Genomic DNA, 22,171 nt, shown 5'->3' with positions numbered 1-22,171 from the left:
AGTTGTGTAATTCATTGTATTAGTCAAAAAGACACACACTCACTGTTTTAAACAGAAGCCAAGTCCGTTTCTTTTAGAATTATGTTCTTGACGAAAAGATTAAACCTAATTTTATAAAATCTCAAACGTTGATTTATGCTTAATTCTAACATAAGAAGTACACATAAAGTACTTCTGCGATATAGCCACAGTATGCTGTTGCTAATAACTAGTGCAAAATGAGTTACAGCTCAACTGATTTTTCCCATGGAATGCAATTTTTATTTAAAAGGAAAACTAACAAACTACAAACTAGAATGATTCAGACTTCAGTATTTAGCAGATGTTGTCTGAGAAAAAAAGTGAGCCTGTTGCTCTAAGGAAAACAAATGTATCTGTTGACAATGATTACTATGGAATTTTCAAGTAAAAATCTAAACTTTGAAAAACCTGTTTCTACCAGTGTGAGCTTGATATCTTCTCAATACTTAAAGGCTTGTATATGAGTGGTGATATTAACAAATTCAACTTTTTCTTATAGTAGACATTCTTCAAGCATTTAAAAAGAAATCTTTTCAAATTACCAATGCACAGTGTTACAAAATCATGCATAGGTAAAAGATCCATTCAAAAAGCAAGAAACATTAATGGATTTTAATGCAACATAATATGAAAAGGTCATTAATACCACTATAGAATAACTGATGAGATTTTGAATTCCACATCACAACTAATCTTTAAGAAATTACCATCTGTTAAGTTTGGGTACAGCATTAAAAAGAATATCCATTATTATCTGATTATCAGTTAAAATACTCCTCCCTTTTCTAAATTATTATCTGTGTAAAGCCAGATTTTCTTCACAAACTTCAACCAAAACAACTTACCGCAACAATGCAAACCTTCAGAAGCACATTGGAGTTCTCCTCTAACATGGCAGACATTCAAGACTTGCAAGAATGTAAAGCAATGTACTCTTCTCACCATTTTGTTTCAGAAAATGTATTTTTCATAAAATATGTTATTCAAACATCATAGATTGATATTTTAATATGAATTAATAGCCTAAGCTTTTCTCAGTTTTAATTTCTAATATAGTAAATTTTATGTACACAAAAGCTCTGAGGTCCTCAATAACTTTTATGAGTGTAAAGGGGTCCTGAGAGCAAAAATAACAAAAATCACCATCTATTCCATGTTCTTAGACATAAATGTTTTTTATGAAACAAATCATAATTGAAAATGGTTTTCTTTGGTTTTTACAATGTGATTTAAAAATATCTGAAATAACTGGCAAAAGATAAAGATTAGGAGACTGTATGTGTACGGTAATAAGTATTTCTTCCCTCATGCTCCGGGAGGAAAAAAAAAAATCAGAAAACCTGGTTACATGATCCCTGCATGGCAATAATCATTGTGACAAAGCTAGTGTTGTAGTAGTAGCAGCAGCAGCAGCTCTCTTTAGATAGAATATTCACTCTCCATTTTGCCCCCATCCCCAACTTGGCGAGCCATACACGTTCACATTATCTTCCTTGCCCTTGTATCCTTGCGTATCTTGTACCTTACATGGGTGTAAAAGGATAAAGCTGCTTGTGGCTAGAATGACCACACTAAATGGCTCCAGCTACTCCAGCCTCTCCTAGCAGCTCCGATAGCGAAGGGTTCAATATACAGGCACACCTGTACCCCAGCTGGGAATCTGAGCCTCCAATCCCTGGTATAGAGGAATAGCAGTCTTTAATGCTGGAAAAGTTGGTTGAGACCAGAGACTAACAGTCCTTAACTGAAAAGCTGGGACTTTTTCCTTTAAGCAATGGAGGAGGTTTATTTATTATTTTAATTTCATTGTAATTGTAGCAATTTTCTCCATGATCTTCCTATTACTCCATAAAGCTGCTTCTTTTCATAGGGTATTTTAGAACAATATGACAATCCTGAAAGATAGCTGAATCCTGAAAGATCCCTCATATACGGTCCTCACATACGATCCTGAAATATGCCTCACATTATCAAATGCAATCCTGAAAGATAACCTCACATACCAAATTCATATAATTTTAAGACCAGTAAACGAAAGTAAAATGTTATTTCAACAGACTGGTTAAATCCAATTTATTCTTTTTCTGGACTTAGTGGAATAATGATTTGTGTAAAACATGTAATGAGTTATCAATTTATAATAAAAACTAGCGCTCAATATTCTCAAATGCTTACAAAAGAAACAGAGAATAAGTCTGGCTGTAAACAGCTTCTAACCGGTAAAAATCAGTTATAAAAAATTAGCCTTTGTAAAACTTACATCTCAATGCTAGAGCATTATTAATACTTTCATATCTGTGTCAAGGCAAGACCTTGGTAAAACACTAAAAACATTATTTGTAACCAACCCTCCCTCTAGTATTGGCGTGAACACAATTCAATAGCACAAACATGGGAAGAGTTAGCTGGGTGCCACTGTACAAAATCATGTTACAAATGCATCTAAGCAGCAATCTACATTTTTAAGAGAGTCCAAATTAAAACATTTTTCCTGTAAAATCAGAAATATATACCAAAACATGATACTCATCCTACTAAATCTTTCACTTTCAAAGGAATACCATTTGAGTAAAACTTATACACCAACTACCAAACATTTCTCTGCTAACTCCAAAATACATGCTAGTCATCAACTTATCAATGAACTAGACTTCAAACATAATATATGCATTGCTCCTAACTCATAATTCACTTTCCCATGGAAATATTATATTAAATGGGAATGTGAATTATGTAAGTGAATCTTACTTGAACCTTAGGTTTCTAAGTAAGTTCACAAAAGCCTAGTTGGCCCATAATCTAGTTGAACTATTATATATGTAAAGATTTTGAATTCAGAAGGAAAAAAAGAGTTATTCCACTGTTTTCCTTATCTATATAGAATAAACCTATGGGAAATACTTGAAAAAAATAAGCCAAGTTTATATTTACTGTCGGCAAAGATTTCTAAGTAAGGGAGTGCAAGAGCAGAAAAAAAACTGGGTAGTGAAGTTTGAGAAGAGTTGCAATAAGAATATGTAGCAGGGCAGGAGTAACTGAAGGGAAAAGTCTACAGATAAAAACTGACAGATCTGCAAACCAAATGGTTGTTTTGGGAGATTGATAGAAGAGCTATGAAAAGAAAAAAAAAACAAAACCCTGGACCACGAGAAGAATGGAAATACCCTTAAGAAAGAAAGGCAAATATGAACATCAGGATGTGCAGCAAGAGCTCAGAAACGAGAATGCTGCCACTTCTACTCTCACTCATTCAGCTTCAACAAGGTTGTGTCCTCACCACTCATCTCGAGGGCCAACACACTGCTGCATCAGGCCCTGGCCTGGGATGCACAACTTCCAGAAAGCCAAAAAGTTCATGCTCACACTTCACTCAGGTGTCTGTACAAATATGAGCTCTTCCACACTACCTAAAATCACGTATTATCCTATGCCCAGCCGACAAGCACACCCCCACCACCTTCTTTGTCTACGTCCAGGTCCATGGTTCTTCAGGAACTACTTATTACTATCTGATACTGTTTGTTTACTGTGTACTGTCTTCCCTCTATGTAAACTGAGACTCTGTATGGTTTCTTAGTGATCCATGAAAGTACTTGCTACATATTAGACAATAAGTATTTGTTAAAGAAATAGGGAATAGAGCTAAACACTGGTGAGTCATCTTTACAGTGGCACTGATTAGAAGATGAGAACATATCATAAATATTTGTTACAGAAATAGGGAATAGAGCTAAACACTGGTGAGTCATCTTCACAGTGGCACTGATCAGAAGATGAGAACATATCCTCCATCTATTCAACATCTTTCAAGTGAAAGAGCAGACAGCATAGTAAGGTATCATGTTGCAAGAATCTTCAAAGCTAGAAGACATAAACAATATAAAGTGTTTCCCACTCCACTCTCCCATTCTCCCTTGCTCTCAGTTTCCTTCAGATGTTCCTACTTTTCCAATTTTCTCACTGTTAAATTCAGATTCTCTAACAGAGTATTGTAAATTAGAACTTTCTGTGATGATGGAAATGCTGCATTATCTGCACTGATCTGGTAGCCACCAGAATTACGCATTTCAAGTGCAACTGAGAAACAGAATTTCAATATTATTTCATTTTAATTGCCACGTGTGACTAGCGGCAACTATATTGAACAGCTCAGCTTTAAATGGTCTAGTTCTGTTTCTAATAATAGCTGCTAAAATCACAGTGGCAGCATTGGTAAGTAAGGAAAATGAGTAGTAAGGGAGTCATTTCAGAGTTTTGTCATTAATTCTACTGTTTTTCAATTTTTATTGTGAAAACAAGTAAAATTAATCTTCCATGTTAGTCAACAAAAGTACAAAGACCATGGCTATCATTCTAACCCAAAACTGAAGAAAAATCGAGTTATACAAGTCATTCTGCAGTTCATATCTAATAAAATGCATCTAATCAATCTGAAGCATCTAATTGCACCTATCAGTTGGACCTAATTTTCACACCATTTAGCATCTCACGTTTTGGGCTTCATCTTGACTTTCTGTGAGTCATCAAAAGCCGTTTTACATCTTAGAAATTCCTAGGGAAAAACTGAAGTTACCTGGACAGTGGGAAAAGTATCAGTGTTCAATTAATAATATCCTAAACTTTTTAGCATAAGCGAATCATCCTAAGAATAAAAGCACTAGAATTGGATCTATTTATCACAGTTTAAATCACTATTACTGTGGCCAAGCAAGACAGCCATAACTAGAATTCTAGGATAGAACCTCCAGGTTTTCCTCCCTTTCAATGTCATCTTTCCAAATAATTCAAGGTGTTTTAGAAAAAAAAAAAAAAAACATGGCTTATAGATGTTTGAAGAGTCTTACCACCTAACACTCATTCCAAGTCTTATACCAATTTCTCTAAAACTTAAGTCAATATGTGGCATTACTTTCTGTGTTAAAATTACCTACCCAAATTCCTCTGATCTTTTGATCACTCAATTGTAGCACATCTTGTTCTGGAGAGCATATACTGTTTTTTTCCTGTTTTAAAAATGTTCCAAAGAATTTAATGGTCACGAAATAAAAAGCATTACTATTAGATTTCAAATTGGGCGAAAACCCTGTATGGTCATGTCTATGACAGAGTTTGCCATGACACAAAAACTTGGCAGAATCTCTCCTCTGACTGCTAATCACACCTATAATGCTCAATACCTGGCACTATGTCCTGGTCTCATTTTTATTTGTGTTTTTGACAGCAAAACTCCAAAACAATTTTATTCTCAATTTACACCAGGGACAAGAGGCACTCATTTGACAATCTATAATATTTGGTCTGGACAGGATATCCAAATAATTAAAAAAGCTACCTAGAATGTTTGCTAATCATAGTACAAATGATTTGGGCTTTTTCCCAGAATTCAACAGAATTACAGTATGGAATGTAATCAAGTAATATAAAGACATCAGGTATACGACTTCTAAACTCTTTTTTATGCAGAGCACAAGCTTTCCCTGATATGTCTCCTTTCTTTCTCAAAAGTAAAAGGTAAAAAATACACCAAAAAGGCATATAATTGTCCAACTACTGAAAATACATTTACTTCTTCAATATTAAAGGAAGGCTCACAAATTGTTTTTCAAATCCAGTGACATAATTTAGTTTAGCCTCTGACATACCAGGTATGCATAAACAAAAATTTCTCCATATGCCCCAAATAAAACTTCCATGTGATATTAGTTTAAAAACTACATTTTTCTAGTCAGCAAAAAAAGAAAAAAAAAAGTTTTATTCCTTCTAAAAGAAACAGTCTATTGTAAACAGTGATATGCCAGCTTACATCAACAGAAGGCATATGTATTTGGTATTAGAGATTTTTATTTCAGAAGACAGATGTTTTGTCAGCACTGCAACCAACAGATAATATCCTTAAAGTTAGCGTGACTTTGTTTCCGCTTTAGCCCTGGTTTTAAGAGATTTTATACCTAAAAAAGAAGAACGGAAAAAAGTTGAAAATAAAAATCCCTGCCATATTTGAAAGAATTAAATGAAACTGTGGTCAACCTTTAAATAACAATGTATTTCATACAAAATGGAGAAAGTGTTCAAAAAGGGTTTTTACATCTACAACAATCCCTTGAAAACTCTCACACTCTGACTATTCTTCCACATTCCTACAGCAGTTAGGAAGATTTTTTTTAATAGAGGCCTGCATGTGAATATATATCCATTTGTAATTATTTTCTCTTTCCTTCCCACATGTTTTACCATATGTTCCAAGAATTAAAAATACAGGACTTCATTTCTGCTCAACAGTAACTGCACAGTCACTTAAAGAGTATTTTTTTAATACCTGCTGAAATGCATGACATCTCCTCACTTTCTCAGTTTTAAACCATGTAACACTGTATTTGGACACTACTGGCAGGAATGTTTAATGGAAAAGTTACTGTTACTCCATCAGTTAATTTTTTTTTTCTGGTTTGATACTATCATAGTACAATCACCACATTAAATTCCTACAACTGTTTGCTGTCAATAATCTCAAACCAACTTTATGGACACACTATCCCAACTGGCATCCTGATTAGAGGGAAAGCACTTACATATTATGTATTATGTGTTTTATGGATAAAGAAACCACAACAGCAAGCAATTTACTCAATATGACAATCAATTGAGATGACATGAGAAACTTCATTTCTCTACTTTCTATTTCAAGTGGAAAATAAAATTACTTCGTGAATATTTTTCAAGAGATCCACAAACACACAAAAAAAGTTTTAATTATCAGCAAATGAGACACATGCCTCCTGAAATTAGGTCACCTTCTCCCTAAGGGAACCTATTCAAATTTTATTTGTCCTCCATAATATTTTCACTATTCCCTATCTAAAATCTTAAACAAGTGTAACCACTTGCCTTATGCAGTATTTTCTCACTTTGCACAGCAAATATTTTCTTTTGTGTAGGACACATATAATCCTAATTTCCCCCTTTTATATAAATATACTATGTCATGTCACCAAGTATAACATCTATATTAAGAGTTCACAACTAACAACAATGATCTCTGTTTAGTCAATTTCCTGTTTGCTTCACTTAAACCAGGAACATTGTAGGCAAAATTATCCTTTTCCCTTTTATCACCCATCTAGTTTCTTTTTCCCCTCGAGTCTTGGAACTTTGAAATATCCGAAATATTATTAAGTACTCATTTTCTGATATTTATACCACTTCTCTTTCAACTTTTAGCAACAAACTTCTCATCTTCATTCCCTTTCATTGGTTTTGAAAGAGCTTTACTGCACATATTATCAAAAATAACTCAGTGAACATTTTTTGAGCACCAATAATGTTCAAGGAAATCATTTCAAAATAACAGAGTGCTCATTAAGACAGAAGCATGCCCTGGATGCTGGAGAAGCACTTGGTCCTAGCTAGAGGCCAGGAAAAACATTCTCCAGCAAGCAGCTCTTTGGCTAAATCTTTCAAGACCACAACAAATGAGGCTAGGGAGGAAAAGGCCAGAGTGCATTCAAACAGAAGGAACAGCACATGTAAAGACAGAGAAATTAAATAGCACTGAGTACGAGAGAACTTCAAGCCGTTCTGTATTATCACAGTGTTGAATGACAGGAGGAAAAGAGTGGAAAATGAGGCTAGAAATGTGGATGGGGGTCAAGTCACAGTTTGCCTTGAACTTAGACACTAAGTAAACGGGTCTGTCTTACAGATGCTGCAAAAATTCTCCCATCACCTATTAACTGAGACAGGAATATTCTAGTTTTCTCTGACACAAGATCATCTGTGTAGCAAAAATACCAAGATTATCCTGAAAACTAAAAATTAAAATATTTTATCAATAAACATTAATAACCATCTACGTAAATAAGCTCTTTTCCAGTTGCTTCCTCACTTTGAGAATGTCTACAAACAAAATAAGAAATTCTCTCCAAATATATGTCAATAATCAAACTTTGTAAATCCATAATGCATAAAAGTAACTATTTTTATGTAGTACAATTATTAAACTAAAATGAGACATGGAGGTAACTGAACATAGTTTGAAAAACTGTGTGCTACACAAGTATAAAGTATTCATATTATGAAGAAAAACTTAAGTCCCACATAGAATCTTCCACATGTATGTATTTGTGTGTATCTCCAAAACACTTTTTCCAAGTTTTCTTTTTTTTTTTCCTTTTGGATGAAAGGCAATTTCATTACACAATAATAAACCTCTTCACCAAAGCTTCGTTTGGAAGCGGGGAAAAGGAAAGGGAAATTTTATTAAATGGTAAACCTATCAGCAATTAGAAATAATACTTTAACCTCAGAAGTAATACTAAAGCCTCTCCCAGCACTTAAAATCTACAAAATAACTGTGCCCATTAAAAATTCTAGCTCTTCCTTTTATGAATATAACTGCAGCTATTCGATTATTTCAAAGCAATAAATACTATATGAAATGCTCTATGAAAAACCATATAACTTACATAAAATCTTTTCCTTATACTCTGAAAAAGATAATATATGCTCTTTTCAACTACACTAAAAAGAATCAAGGTTAATAGAGTCCTTTATTGGTTCTTCACCTCTGCTTAAGCAACATTAATATATTACACCAACAAAAGTTTTTCAGTATGTTTCTATTAAAATAATACGAAAAGAAAGAAAACTTACTTGTATCTGCCTGGCTTCCCACACTGATGTATCTATCATTGCCAGGAAGTGCTGTTTGGTAGTAAGTTGTCTCCTCCTGCTGAGGGGTCTTAGCATTCTTCGCAGTAAGGAAAGCCACTGCTAATTCCAAGTTTCCATTACTATCCTTCAAATGTCAAGAAAAGAGTATCAAGTGTTTTGAAATAACTTTATACAATATTCTCCATGACTAACACTCTAGAACAAAATTGCTTTAGATTTGCAATTAATCTATATGATTCTAATTTTACAGTGTAAATGCATCATACATAAAGTATACTGTATCAACAGTAATATCTTTTTTACTAATTAAAACTACTGATACAATGTAAAAATCCATCTCTAATTTCTTAGTCCTCATTACTTTCCTATCTGCTTAATAAGAGTCAATCACAAACTTCTACTTTTGAACAAATAAACTAAAAAATGTCTTCTGGAACTTGCCATACGAAACAGTGCAAAATGGGTATTTAAATTAGTACTTCTACAAACAAGGACAATAAAAGACATTCCTTTTAATCCGGGTGCTGGATACATACTTAGGGGCAAATTTCAGCAAAATGTCAAGGACTCACAGGAAGAAAATGGCAAAATGTACTGAAGGGCTTGATAACGTGGAACTATGGAAAGACAGACAGAACTCTGGACAGAAATACTCAACACTGTCAAAATGACAATCCTGCTCAAATTAAACATATACATTTTACACAGTTCTCATCAAAAGCATAGCCAAATGAAAGTATTCTAAAGTTCATTTCGAAGAAGGCAGATGCCAGAATAAGAATTTTTAAAACAGCAAAATGAGAAGAGACTTGCCCAGTTACACCTTTATATCCTCTGCACAACTGACAAATAAAACGCTAGCTCTAAGACAGTTAACTGAAACAACACAGGAAACCCAGATATTCATAATGAAGCTATCTTTGTAACAGAAAACAAGAGCATTGGCCAGGCACAGGGGTTCACACCCATAAAATCCCAGCACTTTGGGAGGCTGAGGTGAGTGGATCACAAAGTCAGGAGATCAAGACCATCCTGGCTAACACGGTGAAACCCCGTCTCTACCAAAAATACAAAAAATTAGCTGGGCGAGGTGGCGGGCGCCTGTAGTCCCAGCAACTCGGGAGGCTGAGGCAGGAGAATGGCGTGAACCCGGGAGGCAGAGCTTGCAGTGAGCCGATATCGCGTCACTGCACTCCAGGCTGGGTGACAGAGCGAGACCCCGTCTCAAAGAAAAAAAAAAGAAAAAAGAAAACCAGAACATGAAAGGTTCTGTAGGTTCCCTAAGAACTTAGACATGCACATGGGTGTAATAAGAAGCCAGTAGAGTGTTTTGAAAAGCAATGACACAGTATGACTTACATTTTAAAAGTGTTTACTTTGACTATATATTAAGAATAGACTACAGGAGAGAAAGGGCAGAAGAGAGCGTCCAATATTATTGCTGTCTTATTAAATGTGGGATATGACAGAAGTGGGATCAGGATGATTCCAGAATTTAAGGACCGAGCAGCTGGCAGAATAAAGTCCCCAAGACCTACCCCAATTCTAGCAGTCAGTGACGAGAGGGATAAGGGTGCAGTTTCAAAAGCACCACAGCTTTCAAATATGCTACCTGTCATGATCATTAGACAATTCCTAAGTGACTCATCCAAAATGTAAGATACACTATAGTTAAATAAGTAATTTAATAACAAAATAAATTGCAACGATGGCTAACATTTATTGAGCACTTACTATACGCCAAGAAATGTGCTGTTTTTCATATATTACCTCATATAATAATTTTAAAAAACAGCAGGAATTTACACAACTTGAAGTTCATTTGCTTTTTAGAGCTAAAAACATGTTCTCAAATGAAAAGTACTGAAATTAATCAATGACATTATGGTGCCCAAAAGTAGACTTCTTGTCAGTATTTATAGTGGGCAACAATTAAGGTTTAAATACACTCTTTTCCCCCAGCTACTGGCAACTGAAACAAAAATTTTGGAAAATTAAAAATACCTATGCTTCACACAACCTACATCAAAGGAAATGTGGATAAGACTTCATTTGAGCTATATATTTTCTAAGATAAAAAAAAAAAAAAAAAAAGCGAACTCCCCAATTTACCCTGGCAAGGTCATAGGCTATGGCCTCATACTAAGCAATACATAATGAAAAAGGCAGTTTCTGAAAACAAACAAGGAATTTAGTAATGATATTTATCAGAATAAAAAGGGACTAGCAATTATCTAAATGTCATAATCTCTGCTTCCTCTCCAAATACTTACAGTGGCTTCATACACCCCGCATTAATGCTCTAAACATGACTATTTCATGATTTTCCTGATGGGAGAATAAGGTAAAGCAAAGCTTCTAGTAAAAAAAGCATAAATTAAGTGTGGCACCCTAGGATCAGGCTGCCTTGGTTTCTATTCCAAGCTTCTCCACATACAGGCTGTGTGATCTTGGGCAAGTTACTTTAACCTCTCTGTTGCTCATCTTTTCAAAAGGGGGATGAAACTAATACTTCTCTCATACAGTTATTATTAGGATGAGTTAGCCCACATAAAGTACTTAAAATACTGCCTGGTAGTACTAAATGTTTAAGCAGTACTACTTATTATTATAATGACTTTTATTATAATCATCGGATAGATTATTTCTAAAAATGAATAAAGAACTCTAGGCTTGAAATCGAGTTCCAAAGGATTAGAGCTGTGTATATAACTGCAGTGGCAAAAAAGCTATATTGTTTTTAGCCTACAGTAGTAATATGCAAATAAGCTTAAAATACTGTACAGTTCTGTTTCTTAAATAGCTTTCATTCACTCTTTTTCAATGTGAGTATCCATATGATATGACTCATTTGGATGTCTGTGTGAAAATGAAGGTCCAACTAAGATATGACCAAAGTGACACATTTTAGTTGTTGCCTGTACTGAAGAGTTTGAAATTGAACGTTTAACTTAGGATGTCATTAGCTGAATGGGTACAAATTTATATCTCTGCTTCTCGGGAGAAGTAAAATGTAAGCTTTCAGCCTTCTATTAATTTTCTGCTTTTCCCTTCTCTTACACCTCATCCTCTAATACACCCACCTTGCACCCTCATTTAAACTCTAAAATCATAGCTCGTAAGTAAAACCATCCATTTGAATTAGGATTCACATCCCACTATTTTGCACAAAAAGCATTTCATATATAGAAAGAGATTATCTGTCACTCTAAGGTATCATGGACATCAGACTGCTGAAAGCTAACATGTTCGTTAACTGAGGATTTTACTTTATAAAGTCCATTCCTGTATCTCTAAAACTACCACATGGTATAACAAAAAAAAAAACTTATCAAATATACACACTAGAGATGAGCGTATAGCACAAACTGTGTATCATAAAACAGAGGTTATACCTTCAAGGCTTGCTGTAGTATCTGGGTGTCATTAATCCCAGTAATTTCTCTCAGTTGATTCAAAAACGTTTGCTGGTGCTAGAGGGAGGAAAAAAAACAAAATCATTATATTCTCAACTCTGAAAATATACTAGGAAAAGAAAACAAATGACCTTTGGTTTTCCAAAACAAACAACCTTTGGTTTTCCAAAACAAACAAACAAAACAGAATAAACTAGAGTAAAAATGGAAAAAGAACTTGAGAAAGGCCAATTTCATTTTTTTAGAAAGAATGAATTATGCTGTGGAGAACCCTTATTTCATTCTCATGTTTCAAAAAGGTATCTTCTCTAATTACTCCCCAATAAGTCTTATTTAATTAGCAGTTTCTGTCTTTTTCTTCAACCCCTCATTTACGCCATCTAACAAGAAAAGGAGTCTTATCCATGATGGTTAAGCACAAAGAGAGAAACATCCTTGGAAAAGACATGTTTTGGCAAAACATAACTCAGTGGGTAATTATACCATGGAGATCCTCAGATCTACTTTAAAAAGAGGATCATTTCACTGTCCAATCTGTCATAAAAGATTCTAAATTGAATAGATCATTTGCCCCCATTTGCTTCAGTTCTTTATATGCTATTGGCCTACATAACTGAATACATATTACATTGTATTGGAGGGGAAAAGATGTAGAGAGACAGGATTTCACTATCAAACTCTTGGATGGCCCCTACATAAAAGCCAACTTCCTCCTTATATCTCTGTATTTCTTAAAGTTCCCAATACTATAAAACAGTACCATGAAATAAATTAATCACAGTGGATATGATAGGAAAAGCAAACCTAGTCAACAGAATAGGATCTATTGAAATCTTTTTTAAAAAGATGTTTCACATTTATCTCAGTAATAATTCAGTCAGGAATCTTCAATGGATGCTAAAACTACTGAATGAAAAGTTTGATCGTGAACAGAATATTTACATCATTTAAAATTCTCTTCCACAAATTATAAAGGGAGAAAGAATGACTTTATTTTGTTAACAGCGGTGAACCCGTACAGGTCTACAGCAAGCTCACTTCTTGCCTCTTCAGAAGACAGAATTTGACCAAGGGCCATAAGGCAGAGAGAGAGACCAAGGCAAGTTTTTAGAGCAGGAGTGAAAGTTTGTTAAAAAGCTTTAGAACAGGGATGAAAGGAAGGAAAGCATACTTGGAAGGGGGCCAAACGAGCAACTTGAAAGAGCCAGTGAACAGCTGACCTTTGACTTGGGGTTTTACACACTGGCATGCTTCCAGGGTTTGCATTTCTTCTCCCTTGATTCTTCCTATAGGGTGGCTGTCCACAGGCGCAGTGGCCTGCCAGCACTGGAGAGGGGCTGTACACACAGTGTGTTTACTGAAATCGTGACCATGCTCACTTAAGGCATTTTTCCCTTACCAGTTGGGTGTTCCTAAAGGAAGGTCATACATCAGTTGAACTCCACCGTTTTGCCTCTTAGTGCATATATGCTTGAGCCCATTCACTCAAATCCGGGGATCTTATCAGGAAGCTGCTGATCACCAGTTTCAGGTGTTTCTATCTATCGGGAGACTGCCTTTCCCTGGTGCCCGCTGTGACCAATTATTATTATTTTAGAGAGATGGTTAGTTAATAACAGCCTGACCACCACCTAATGGTTGCCTGACATCCTGGAGGGAGGCCCTCTTCTGCCCTGCTCATGTCTGACTAGCTACCTACTGTAACAACAGTGCAAAACCTGACAGTCACCACCTTAACCAAGAGATCAAAGTTAGTATTACCAACCATGGGATACAACGGCAGTGTGTGCCTCCTGACACTCTATAATCTGTGATACAGCCCCGGCGAAAATGCACAACCTAAATCTCATCTTGAGGAAGCATCACACAAACCCAAACTGAAGGGCACTATGAAAAATAATTATTCTATCATCTTCAAAAATGTCTACGCCATAAAAAACAGGTGGAGTCTCCATCCTAAAGGAGACTAAAGAAGCATGTCAGCCAAAGAGGGAGCTGACTGCATCCCATTACAAATGTTATGCAGGATACTGTTGAGACAACTGGAGAAATATAAATATGCACAGCTTAGTAATGACATTTTATTAATATTAAATTCTTGAATTTGATAACTCCAGTATAGTCAGAGAGTATCTTTTTTATTAGGAAATATATCCTGAAGAATTTAATGGTAAAGGAGTATGATGCCTGCAACTTATTATCAAATGGTTTGGAGAGAAAAAAGTTATGGAAGTTCTGTGTACTAAGTCTTGCAACTTTAAATTTGAAATTTCAAAATAAAAAGTTTTAAAATGTCCTGCATTCAGCTTTGTTGACATCAAATTGTAAAATAAAATTTAAGATATTGCAGCCCAAATATCTTTTACAGAAATCATCTGTATTAGGTAGAAACTATATTCAGCTTACACGTAACAGATTCCCAACTAAACAGCAGCTTCAACACTCTGGAGTGTCTTTCTTTTCAAACTTAGAAGACACAATGGGCAGTTCAGACCTAGTAAGGACACCCAACATCAAGTCTTTATGTGGACCATGCATCAGAATGTCTGTCACTGCGTGGTCTCCTCCTCCACCATCCTGTCCAAGTTCTAAGTAGGATAAAGGGAAGGGCAAAAGGACAAAAGGTGTCTCCCAAATGAATGAGACTTCTTTAACATGCCCCACCTACAAACTTCCACTTATACAAGGCTCACAAAGCACAACACATTTGCATGGCCACTCATGGCTGCAAAGGAGATTGGGAAATGAATTTTTCGGGTGGGCAAAGGCTGCTGTGAAAATGAAACCAAGGTTCTGTTATCAAAAAGAAAAGATGTTCATTGCATAGGCACTGGCAGTGTCTGCCATGCCATCAAGGAATTTTCACTTCCATAAAATTTTTTTACAGAGCTGGGATAACCAAGACTATCAAACAATACAATACATAATAAAGTACACAGTCACATAAAATGTCAAGAAGTTATCAAAATGGATGAATAAAAGAACTGCCAAATTTACAAAGCTGAAATGAGAAAAATAAAATTATCTTAAACCTATCAGTTTTTATACCGTAAACCAAAAATAAAATTTGAAGCTTCAAGGCACTCTAAAATTTCACCCGAAAGACTACTTCGGGCCATGACTGGAAGTGGGGGGTGGACATGCCTCCTTATACCGCTCCAGCATTAACATAAACACAGACCTTAAGTCTGGTAAGAAACATTTTCAGTCTATTCTCTCTAAAGCCTGCAACTTGAAGGCTTCATTTGCATGATAAAACCCAGATCTCCAAAACCCCTTATCTTAACCCAGACATTCCTTTCTATTGATAATAACTCAACCAATTGCCAATCAGAATATGTTCAAATCTACTGATGACCTGGGAAGCCACCCTGGGACCAGACTTGTCCCTCGCTTCCAGACTGAACCAATGTGAATCTTACATGAACTGACTGATACATTATGTCTCCTTAAAATGCCTAAAAGCAAGCTGTACCCCAACCACCTTGGGCACACGTTGTCAGGACCTCCTGAGGCTGTGTCACGGGTGCGTACTTAACCTTGCCAAAATAAACTTTCTAAATTGATTGAGACTTGCCTTAAGATACTTTTTGGTTTATACTACTTTCATTTAGAAAATTACCAATAAATAGCAATAGAATCATGACTAAGCTATGCAGTACCCAACATTATGAATTAAAGGCATAAAACTTTTACATAAATTATCTTTATTCAATTCAGTGTCTTCATTTAGTTAATATAAAATTCTTTATAATTTTTTTAAGTCTGTAATCTCACTGCTACCAGCACTCCAAATCTGATTTCCTACATAAAGTATTATTTTCCTCAACTGAAAATGATTCAACCATGGCTCAGAAAAAAATTGCCGAGTACCCAAGGAAATTAGTCATTTGTACAAGTGTTGATGGCCATTAATTATAAAAATTAAAAAACGGCTGTCCCCACCCAAATCTCATATTGAGTGGTAGCTCCCATAATCCTCATGTGTCATGGGAGGGACCTGGTAGAAGGTAATAGAATCATGGGGGCGGGTTTTTCCCATGCTGTTCTTGTGACAGTGAATAAGTGTTGTGAGATCTGACAGTTTTGTAAAGGAAAGTTACCCTGCACACGCTCTCTTGCCTGCCACCATGTAAGATGCGCCACTGCTTCTCCTTTCCCTTCTGCCATGATTGTCAGGCCTCTGACAATGTGGAATTGTGAGTCCATTAAACATCTTTTTCTTTATAAATTACCCAGTCTCAGGTATGTCTTTATTAGTTGCATGAGAACAGACTAACACACTGGGTAATTTATAAAGGAAAGAGGTTTAATGGAATCATGGTTCCACATGGCTGAGGCCTCACAATCATGGCTGAAGGTGAAGGAGGAGCAAGGGCACATCTTACGTGGTGGCAGGCAAGAGCGCGTCTTCAGTGGAACTGCTCTTTATAAAATCATCAGATCTTGCGACACTTATTCACTATCATGAGAACAGGATGGGGGAAACTGCCCCCATGATTCAGTTATTTCCATCTGGTCTCTCCCACGAAACATGGGGATTATGGGAACTACAATTTAAGATGAGATTTGGGTGGGGACTCAAAGCCTAACCATATCACCCAGTCTCGGGTATGTCCTTACCACAATGTTGAGAACAGACTAATACAAACACACGTCCTTCCACTAAGAAAGCAGTTCTCAAACTTTAATGTACAGAAGGATGACTCCATGAGTTTGTTAATAATGAAGATGTCCAGGCCTCATCCCCAGAGATTGATTCCAGAGGGTCTGGGTTGAGGTCTAAGGATCTGCATTTCAATAAGCACTTCAAATGATTTTGATGCAGATCAACTTAGAAGCAGAGTCTGCGTTAAACATAAAACTATTGTTTTTAAGTGAAAAATATATAATCTATTCAGAAGTTTTCCTTACAAAATCGTATTAAGCTAAAGCAGAATACAAAATAGTACATATACAAATTAACGACTACAAGGTAAAATACAAACACAAATACAAATCCCAGAAAAGATTACACTGCCTATGCTAGACTCCCAATCTCCCATCCCTGTATCCATTCTCTTTGCCACTTTTTACTTCCTCCCACATGATGTATTCCCTTTTGTCATGGATGATGGGATTTGACCAATGGCATGTTAGCAGCCAGCATGCAAGCAGACATGAAACATACCTGCATCGCTGGGCTTGCCCAGTTGAACTTCCACAACCTACATAAGAAGAATATGACTTGGTAGCCCACTTGCCTAAGAAGAATGAGGCACATGTGAAAACAGCCAGCCCAGCCAACCAGCAAATCTGTGAGCGTGAGTGACAATATTTTGGTATGCCATTGGGTTTTGAGGTGGTTTGCTATGGTGGTTCAATGAAGTGCAGTAAGAATACTGAGTATATTATGGAGAAGCCAAGGTCTTTGAAACTGTTACTTTGCTGTTTTATCTTTTACTATAAAGTCAAACAAATATCCCAGAAAAAAATCAGGTGTATCTCTAGCATGGTTCATGTTTTCATAAATCTTGACTGAAAATGAAACAATGAAAAGAACTGGGGATCGGGGAGAAGGCTAGGTGAAAAAGAAAAAAAAAGGTGAAAGAATTTTCTTAGCTAAACCTAAGTAGAGGGAAACGGGAAGAGGTGAGCAATTTCTAAGTTAGAGAAGCCACCTCATCCGTAAAGTTTTTTCCCCTTTGTTACTTGCATCTTCCAGTTGTATTTTTCCTGTATTTGAAACCCTGCACCTTCATTTCCTGCAATTATGTGGGGGTTTTGTTGCCGTTTCTGTTGTGATTAAGACCCTAGTCTGTTTTTCAAGGTTTACAAAACTTCTTCTTTCCAAGTTTACGAAACTTCTGATCTGTGATACGCCCTGATCCTCAACTGGAAGTGTCCTAATATGGTCCTCTCCTTGACCAGCAATTCCAAATCCGAGATGGTTCCCATCCAATCCACTTCCATATCTAGAGCTCCTTTTCTGGGCTCTGAGAAGCTCCTTGTATGGATTTTTTTCTCTAGTTAAGTATAAGGAGGTGAGTTCAACCTCTTCCCACTGCTAAGCCAAAAGGGCAAGATGCAGTGTCCAAAGAGATCCAGTTACTTGCAAACACCACAAAAATTAATAAGCAAAGAAGTCAAGATTACCTACTGGCCTTCAGATTCCTTCCTGCTATTTTTACTACGGCACAATAACATCCTTAAGTGTCTACTATGTGCAAAATACAGTACTATGCACTTCAGGTATAAGGAAATATTAGTAATTTCAATATAAATTAAAAATCTGAGAGTTTCATAGAAATTCTTTCCCTTCTCAGGTGGCCCCACTTAATGCTGGGTCTTTTTAAAATCCGTTTCAGTAAAGACAGCATATTTAACATCAGTATAACTTTTTGAGGATGCAAAAAAAAGGGATCACTGGCTCACGACAAGGAAAGAAAATATGAATTTATTATACTCTTGCTGTATATCAATGTTGCGGTTATGAAAACAATGCCCCAAAGTATGGCATTCTGGCTTGCTGAGTGCTCTGAAAAAAAGCTATTGAAAGGACTCAGAAGCAAGGTCTCTCTCCAACATTCTCCTGCCTCCCCACTTTCCCTTCCGAAGCACAGGGAGAGGTTTTCTCTGAAGTTCCCTTATCTGACTGAGGGATGTTCATCCAGAAGGAACGAAATTGTCTTGGATAATTCCCTGGAATCTATATAAACCAGAGAAGATTAACTCCTACAGCAGGAGAGAAAACTAAAAATTGCCATGCCCCTGGGCATACCGTACCCAAACAGACTTTTCACCTATTCCTTTGACTATTCTTCTAAGGGCTGTTAACCTCAGAGACTGTATCTATATAACAAAGACAACTTTTGTTTGCAGTACAGTTCTGCCCCTCACCGTCCCAAAAAATTGACATCATCTCTCCCAGAGCCCAGAAGAATTTTGTTCCAGGTCATTATCTGCTCTTTAGGCACGCTCATCTCCCCTTCAAATCATTTACTCTTCCTCTAAAATTGCCCGCATCCTCCACTTCTCCCTTTATGATGAGGGGATTTAGGCTTCAATCATCTGGCCCTTTTTAGAATCTCGTATTTTTTTTGTAGCTCCCACCCATGCTTGCATGTCAACAAATTTGTACACACTTTCTCTTGTTCATCTGTTTACTGTCAGTTTATTTCAGCACTCAATTAATCGAACATTCAGAGGGAAGGTTTAAACGTCCCTATACCAGAATGTTTCCAATGTTCCCAATATATAGTCTCATTTAATATACACATACACACACCCTCTAGGAAGTTACTCTCATTTTATAGCTAACAGAGACTTCAAGATATTATTAAGTGCAGAGACAGGATTGAAACCAGGCCTTTCAAATTCCATGTCCTTGCCATATTTTCTCAACTCTAGGACATCTAACATTGGAGATTAAAGATTTAATAAAAAATGAAAACTCAGTGCAAAAATCTACTATTATGTTGAAGTAAATACTTAGAAAATGGTAAAAGAAAACTAAAGCACCACTGACAACAAGGGAGAAAAATTGTTTGTGTTAAGCGGTGGGTGACTCATTAAGTCAGTCACTGGCTCTTTCAGCTAAATTTCCAAATATAAATGAAACTCGGCTCAGGAAAAGAAAGTCAAAGGTTTCCATCCTTGGGATAGGTGTAAGGCGGGGAGAGCAACTCTTAGAATGACCTGTAAAAAAAAAACCTTCCAAATTTTCTAATAATAGAGGAAAAAAAAAAAACTGATAGGAACTCCAAAGACATTGTTTTTTTTTTTTTTTTCTGAGACGGAGTCTCGCTCTGTGGCCCGGGCTGGAGTGCAGTGGCCGGATCTCAGCTCACTGCAAGCTCCGCCTCCCGGGTTCATGCCATTCTCCTGCCTCAGGCTCCGGAGTAGCGGGACTACAGGCCCCCGCCACCTCGCCCGGCTAGTTTTTTTGTATTTTTTAGTAGAGACGGGGTTTCACCATGTTAGCCAGGATGATCTCCTGACCTCGTGATCCGCCCGCCTCGGCATCCCAAAATGCTGGGATTACAGGCTTAAGCCACCGCGCCTAGCCCAAAGACACTCTTGAACTTCAGAATCGCATGCACTGCTAAGTACCAAATGTAGGCATTTCAAAGTTACCTGTCAATGACAGGATTAATTCATTATACTGTCTTTAAAGTGAGTAATTACACACACATCTGATTTTGCAAAAATCTCTGCATCTACCTGATAACAGTAAACTGCTTTAGTTCATGTTCTCTTACCGTAAGAAATCTCTAACATTCACTGTCCAAGAATTTCAAGTACATAACACATCCTTCATGTTTGTAAGTCCAAAACAGTCTCTAAATAGCTAGAAAGTAAAGAAAAAGAAAAAAATCTCCTGAGTCATATTTTTCTTGTTAATCTGTAAGCTGGATCTTTCATTTCCCTCAAATATAATATTCTATGACTTGTCTGAGGAATTTTCCTACAGTATAGTCCCTCTCACAGCTTAAAGGCCTCTGCGTGCTAGAGTCCCTACCTCTGTCCCCAGCATTATCTTGCATTGCTTTCCCTCTGGCATTCCTCTTCCCTCTCTTTCATTCAGGGTCTACAAAATACCATTCTCCTTCATAATGCAAAGGTCTCTGCACCTGGAGGTGCCTTCTGTTAGACTCACCACAAATTATAATAATATACTATGGTTAATCGCAAGGTAAATCCAAAGACAACAAGAACTCTTAAACTTCAGAAGCACATGCACTAAAGCACTGCTAGGCACCAAATGGCAATCATTTCAAAGCTATCAATGAGAGGGTAATTCATTCATCACTGTACTCCTGGTACATACATATAATGCCTGGCACATGGTAAGCAATCAACATTGATTGAATAAATGGAATACAGCAGAGCCTGCAGATGTGAGCTGGAACAAGTCATATCACAAGACAAGTTTATCCACAGAAAAGAGGCACTAACTAATTACTGGAGATGGGGATGCTGGGGCTCAGGACACACCACCCCCAAATAAGACTGTAGGAGACTAGAATATGCCACCCAAAAATATACTTCTTTGGCATATTTTGAGGTAGTTATTTTGAGAAACTGCGGACACAAGAGTAACCTTGAAAAACTGTCCTTTTGTGAAAAAAAAAGTATTTTTAAAGGAAATCTACATTAGGAAAAGTATCTGTATCAGCAAGAGGGCTGCAATAACTTGTATTACTTCAGCGACTTTTTATTTACACAAGACACCCTTTATTCACCATGCATTTCCTCCCCTCACCCTCTTATAACTTGTGTTGCCACACCTCCCAAAAGCCCCAAACCCCTATCACTTTTTGTAGCTCTGGATGCTACATAAGCTTCAATCATGTGACCCTTCTTCAAGTCTCTTATTTTGTGGGACTCCTGTAAGTACCTATGTAATTAAGATGGTTTTTCTCCTGTTAATCTGCCTCTTGTCAATTTAATTTCTAGTCCAGCCAAAGAACCTAGAAAGGTAAAGAGAAGCCATTTTTTTCCCTCTCATACAGGAACGAGAAGCATACATTTATCAGGCCAACTAATAAGCAAATTTTCTAATTCTTCTAAATTCAAGAAACATACATAAGTCAGGCCCACTTACTAAGCAAACTTTCTACACTCCTACATTCCATCTAGAATTTCCTAGTTCTGGTCCTGTCAATCTCACTTGAAGGTTTGTATAAAATATAGTATTATTGAAATTCCCTATTGCAAATATTCTATATAATAGTCCCATGAAGTGTAAGCAGACAAGGAGGGTCCCCAGGGACTATAGGAATTTAATCAGCTTGAGTAACCGGCCTGTTTACAACCTCCTACCTTGCCACCTGTTTTTTCCCAAACCCTGTGAGGAATGAGCTCACCTAGTCAGTTGGAGCCAGCTCCTGACAGACCCTGGCAACAGATAGATGAACCCAAGTGTACTTTCCTCATTACTATGCTCAAGTCAGCACCCTGGGGGAACTACAGCTTCATTACCACAACATGTTACCTACCTGCTGGCACAGTGACTCACTGCATCTGCACCACCGGGACCCCTCCTCTACATGTGACGTCACAGCCCCTCCCTTCTCCATCAC

General features: G+C 36.7%; 1 protein-coding gene across 3 annotated transcripts in view; it reads right to left on the bottom strand.

Annotated features, from left to right (window-relative positions):
• Positions 1-22,171, bottom strand: part of USP25 (ubiquitin specific peptidase 25) — a 145,837-nt gene that overhangs the window by 101,510 nt on the left and 22,156 nt on the right. For all 3 annotated transcript variants that reach the window (XM_033232183.1, XM_033232184.1, XM_033232185.1), the window contains exons 2-3: positions 12,087-12,164; positions 8,671-8,815 (exon numbers count right to left, since the gene is read on the bottom strand). In XM_033232183.1, the coding sequence (XP_033088074.1) occupies positions 8,671-8,815; positions 12,087-12,164 (223 nt within the window). The remainder of the gene's footprint in view (positions 1-8,670; positions 8,816-12,086; positions 12,165-22,171) is intronic.

The sequence above is a fragment of the Trachypithecus francoisi genome, unplaced genomic scaffold (genome assembly GCF_009764315.1).
Source record: "Trachypithecus francoisi isolate TF-2019V2 unplaced genomic scaffold, Tfra_2.0 Lachesis_group14, whole genome shotgun sequence".
Taxonomy (NCBI): domain Eukaryota; kingdom Metazoa; phylum Chordata; class Mammalia; order Primates; family Cercopithecidae; genus Trachypithecus; species Trachypithecus francoisi.
Note: the sequence above shows the minus strand (reverse complement) of the source record. Positions and strands in the feature narration are given on the sequence as shown.